At 40.5% G+C, this 5,900-nt stretch overlaps 1 protein-coding gene across 2 annotated transcripts in view; it reads left to right on the forward strand.

The window, feature by feature from the left end:
- GMEB1 (glucocorticoid modulatory element binding protein 1) overlaps positions 1 to 5,900 on the forward strand; it is a 38,647-nt gene that overhangs the window by 15,473 nt on the left and 17,274 nt on the right. For both annotated transcript variants that reach the window (XM_006894912.1, XM_006894913.1), the window contains exon 5: positions 2,368 to 2,525. In XM_006894912.1, the coding sequence (XP_006894974.1) occupies positions 2,368 to 2,525 (158 nt within the window). The remainder of the gene's footprint in view (positions 1 to 2,367; positions 2,526 to 5,900) is intronic.

The raw sequence follows: 5,900 nt of genomic DNA on the forward strand, positions 1-5,900 counted from the left end.
TTAAGAAATCTTTTGTGAAAGCCAAATAACATCAAAATATAGTTTTTGCCATTGTTGTTAGGCGTCATCAAGTTGATTCCAGTTCATAGCAAACCTGTGTATAACAGAATTAAATCACCCTGCTTAGTTCTGCACCATCACAGTCTTTGCTGAATTTATACCCACTGTGTCCATCATTTCTTTGAAGATCTTCCTCTTTTTCAGTGCCCCTCTACGTTAGCAAACATGATGTCCTTCTCCCTATGTTGTTTTTGGTGAACAGTAATAAAAATATTTTGTGGATTCACGTAAAAGGACATTTTCTGGTGGCACTTTAATGCATTCAACTTTGTTCTCTACTTGTAGGAAGGTCATTACCAATATTTTTAAGAGGAAACTATACTGAATCTTTTGTCTCTGAAAGTGGCAGAGGAATACTAAATGCATCAAAAGTTCCTAAAAAAATTTCTCATTTCCCTGTCTAATTTTTGTCAATTGTGCTGTGATCTGAGTTTATCTTTTTAGACTTTTAACCAAAGAGGTTTTTATTTGATTTCAGAGTAGCTCCATGGAGAAAATGTAGCTGCTGTTGGAAATATTACCTCACCTTTAATAGAGAATATGAAGGGAAACTTAGAAAGAATTGGCTGGCACAGAAGAATATCATGAAATAGCACATGATCAAGAGCATATGGTGATGAAGGAGGAAGTTCAGGCCGCATTGAAGCAATTTGCAAACATAAAGCCCCAGGAAATGACTCATACCAGTTGACATATTTAAATAAGCAGGTGCTGTCCTAGACGCACTCACCAAATTATGCCAAGAAATCTGGAGGACAACAACCTGGGTAACTTATTGGAAGAGATCCATATTTTTTCCCATTGAAAAAAAAAGTGACCCAGCAGTGTGGAAATTATCAGATATCATCAATATCGCATGCAAACAAGATCCTGCTGAAAATTATCAAAAAAATGACTGTAACAACACATCAACAGAGAACTTCCAGATATGCAGGCTAAATTTAGAAGGGGTCATGAAACTAGGGATATTCTAGCCAGTGTTAGATGGATCTTCCTGAAAGCAGAGAGTACCAAAGGAACATCTGTCTGTGTTTCGTTGACTATGCAAAGGCATTTAACTGTGTGAATCACAACAAACTGGCTAACTCTGAGAAGAATAGGAATCTGGAACACTTGATTGTGCTTCTGCGAAACCAATAGTTGGACCAGGAGGCAGTCATCTGAACAAAGCAAGGAAGCACTGCATGATTCAAGATCAGGAAAAGTGTATGCCTGAGATGCATCTTATTTATCTCCTTGCCTTTTCAATTTGTATGTAGAACAGATCACCCAGGAGGCTGGGCTCTCTGGGGAGAAATGTGGCATCAAGATTGGAGGAAGACTCATCAACAAACTGCATTATGCAGATGACACCACATTGCTTGCTGAAACTGAGAAGGACCTGAGGCATTTGCTGCAGAAGGTCAAGGACTGCAGCCTTCAATATGGATTGAAGCTCAGCATGAAAAAAGAAAGATTCTCACCACTGGGCTAGTAGGCAGCATCTTGATAATTGGTGAAGACATTGAGATTGTTAACAGCTTCATTTTGTTTGGCTCCACAGTAAACACTCTTGGTTCCAGCAGCCAAGAAATCAAAAGGAGTATTGCTCTGGGAAAATGTGCTGTCAAGGACCTCTCCAGAATACTGAAGAGGAACTATATCAGTCTGTAGACTAAGGTGCACCTGATCCAGGCTATGGTATTCACAATTACTTGCTATGCATCAGAAAGTTGGACAATGAATAAGGATGATAGAAGAGGAATTGATGTCTTTGAGAGGTGCTGGAGAAGAGTATTGTATATACCATGAACTGCTAGGAAAACAAACAGATTCATCTTGGAGAGGTTGAAAACAAGCTGCTCCTTGGAAGCAAGGATTTTGAAGCTTTGTCTGGCATAGTCTGAGCATGTTGCAAGGAGGGACCAGTCCTTGGAGAGTGACATCATACTTGAAAGGGTGGAGGGCCAGCGCAAGACAGGAAGACCCTGGATGAGATAGATTGACTCAGTGCCTGGGGTAATTTGTTTGGCTCAGGATAGAGCAGGGTTTAGGGTTGTTGTACAAAGGGTCACTGTGTTGGCCATAGGGTCAGAATCGACGGCACATAACAACAGTAACATAAAACAGGAATAATAAATGTGGATAGGACCAATGAAAATATATTGCATCAGTTAGAATTTTTTTATCCTAATGACTATTAGTACTATTGAGTTTCACTAATCTCTGTAGTAGACTCTATAATGTTATCTCTGTTTATCCTTGAGGACTTGTTTCCTCTAGACGAACTACAGGTTGAACTGGTACCTCTTTTCTCCCTTTTCACAGGAAAATGATGGACTCTGGACAGATTGATTTTTACCAACATGACAAAGTTTGTTCCAATACCTGCAGAAGCACCAAATTTGATCTTCTGATCAGCAGTGCAAGAGCTCCAGTGCCAGGACAGCAGACAAGTGTGGTTCAGACACCCACTTCGGCCGATGGTAGGGGGTAGGAAACCACCTGAAAACCTGCTGTGTTTTTCAGCAACACTTTCCCCCTCATGCCTTTCTTTATTCCTTAATTTCAATTCTTGGGAATGTTAATGTGCTTTGTTATCAGGCATAGTAAGCCAGGTGTGGTGAGATTCCATACTTTGGAAACAGGCTCATTTTCTCCCAAATAAGTCTCTATTGCTAGTGCTCCTTCCTGACATCTTTCTTACAATGTGTGTGATAAGCACTGGACAGAGTGTTCCATATTTACAATGGTTAGTTAGGCATTTCACTTTGATGCCACACAACTCATTTAGTTTGAGCTTACACAATTTTAAAAATCCATTGCTCTCCTAGTGGTCAAGTTAGGAAAATTAATTAGAATGATGAATGATTTTCAAACTGTTAACCGAGATACATCTCTGTCCCATTGGCTGGACTAAACTCAGGAGACCCTGCTATAAAGATCAAAGATATTTGCCTCGAAAAGTCTAATTCCTAAGCTAATAAGATTTTCTCATGAATGGATGGCGGGATGGGCAGACACTTGACATGAGTATGGTTGAGCTTAAGATTAGTTCTCCCAACTATTGAGGAAATATGTAGCCATGTGAGATCATTATTAAGAATTCAGTTAATCCGGTTGGAGACCTAGCACACCTGGAATAAATGTGTCCGAGCAACTGCCAGAGGATTTGTAAACATACCTGACAGAATGACAAGAATGCTAAAGGATGTCAGAGGTTAGGGAAGTACTGTGATAAAATGACCTCTCACTGTTTGTTCTAGAAAGCGCTATATCCTGTGAGTGAATAGAAGCCATTGTTTTAGATGTAAATAGTTTTTGAGACGTAAAAGATATCTAGCAGTTTGAATTTTTGATCATTTAACACTTTCTCTTAAAAGATGAAAAATAGAATGAAATTAATTTATTTGGCCAAAATTCCTTTTTTTTATTATTGATAATACTTGTTACAGTGTTGATATTTTCCTTGTGTAGAGTCCAACTTAGATTTCTATTTAGATCAGTTTGATTTTTCTCAAATCTTTTTGACAGGAAAGGTATTTTCCTTTGTGAATCTGCTGTATGATTTTCTTTGTCATTTTTCTTGCTGCCTCTTACATAGGTTGATAAATAATGTATAACAACTTTAGATATTTTAGATGCTTAGTATCAAATGTGCTTAAAATAGCACGCTTGGACAACCACTATGTGTTGTTGTTGTTGTTGTTATGTGCCGTCGAGTCGCCTGCGACTCATAGCGACCCTATGTACAACAGCCCTAAACTCCGCTCTGTCCTGTGCCAGTCGCACTGTCTCTGACACTCCCATCCCAATTATCCCAGTCACTGAATCAATCCACCTCATAGAGGGCCTTCCTCTCCTGCGCTGTCCCTCCACCCTCCCAAGCATGATGTCCCTCTCTAAGGACCGGTCTCTCCTCACAACATGTCCAAAGTATGTTAGATGGAGCCTCAGAATCCTTGCCTCCAAGGAGCCACCCGGTTTAACCCTTTCCGGGACAAATCTGTTTGTTTTCCTAGCAGTCCATGGTATTCTCAATACTCTTCTCCAGCACCACACCTCAAAGGCATCAATTCTCCTTCTATCCTCCTTGGTCATTGTCCAACTCTCTGATGCATAACAGGTGATTGCGAAGACCATGGCCTGTATCAGACGCACCTTAGTCTCCAGAGAGACACCACTGCTCTTCAGCACTTTGGAGAGGTCCCTAACAGCAGACCTTCCCATGGCAATGCGCCTTTAAATTTCCTGGCTGCTGGTGCCAAGACTGTTGACTATGGAGCCAAGCAAACTAAAGCTGTGTACAATCTCAATCTCTTCACCATCCATCCTGATGCTGCCAATTGGTCCAGTGGTGAGAATCTTTGTCTTCTCGACATTGAGCCTCAATCCATATTGTAGGCTGCAGTCCTTGACACTCTGCAGCAGGCGCTTCAGGTCTTCCTCAGTTTCAGCAAGCAGGGTTGTGTCATCCGCATAATGCAGATTGTTGATAAATCGTCCACCAATCTTGACCCCACATTTCTCCTCATAGAGCCCAGCCTCCCAGATAATCTGTTCTGCATATAGGTTGAAAAGGTATGGAGATAGGATGCATCCCTGATGTACGCCTTTCCCAATTTTGAACCATACAGTGTTCCCTTGCTCTGTTCTGACGACTGCCTCCTAGAATGATCAATTGTTCTGGGATTCCCATTCTTCTCAGAGTCAGAAATAGTTTGTTATGATCTACACAGTCAATTCCTTTGCATAGTCAATGAAACACAGATAGACATTCCTTTGGTATTCCCTGCTTTCAGCCAAGATCCATCTAACATCAGCTACAATATCTCTAGTACCACGACCCCTTCTGAACCCAGCCTGGACTTCTGGTAGTTCTCTGTTGATGTGCTGTTCCAGTCATTTTTGGATAATCTTCAGTAAAATCTTGCTTGCATGTGAAATCAGTGAAATTGTTCTGTAGTTTCCACATTCAGTTGGGTCACCTTTCTTTGGGATAGGAACAAATATCGATCTCTTCCAGTCAGTTGGCCAAGTGGTCGTTCTCCAGATTTCTTGGCACAACTTGGTGAGCATGTCCAGGGCAGCATCTGTTAACTGAAATATGTCAATTTGTATACCATCTATTCACATTTCTCTTAAACTGTTTCAGATCTTTTTCACCTTTGGTGAATCTGGGGCAGGCGGCCTAGCAGTTATGCCTCAGCCTTATTCAGGGTCATTCTCCTTCAGAAACATACCTACTTAGGAAGCAAGTTACCCTCTGTGGTTTATTAAAAAATATTTTTTTCATGCACACCCATGTTTATCGCGGCTTTGTTCACAATAGCAAAGAGTTGGAAACAACCTAAGTGCCCATCATCAAACGAATGGATAGGAAAGCTCTTGTATAGTCACACAATGGAATACTACGCTGCATTGAAAAACAAGGAACTCATGCAATATTATTCAAACTGGGTGACCTTGGAAGACATTATGCTGAATGAAATATCAGTCACAAAAGGACAGGTGCTGCATGGTGCCACTATTGTATAATGAGACTGACATTAGGGTTGGGGTGAGACTGAGAAAAATTGGATAAATTATGTATACTACATTGAAACAGATGAGGGAGAGAACTGTTTGAAAGCCAAGTATGATTGGGTATTATGGTTATGACAAGAGTACAGAATGAAGGTTACATAGTGGAGTGTACTCGGGGTGGGGGGGATGTTGGAGAATATTCTATACCAATGAAATAATTTTTCTTTTACTTTTCAAAGAGAAGTATGAACTGGGGGGAGGGGTGGACAGGGAGAAAAATGCAACAATGAAATCCAAAATCTCTGTAAACGTTCATTATAATTAATTTTTAAAAA

Source organism: Elephantulus edwardii, unplaced genomic scaffold (assembly GCF_000299155.1).
Source record: "Elephantulus edwardii isolate Elephantulus edwardi_28Jun2011 unplaced genomic scaffold, EleEdw1.0 scaffold00152, whole genome shotgun sequence".
NCBI lineage: Eukaryota > Metazoa > Chordata > Mammalia > Macroscelidea > Macroscelididae > Elephantulus > Elephantulus edwardii.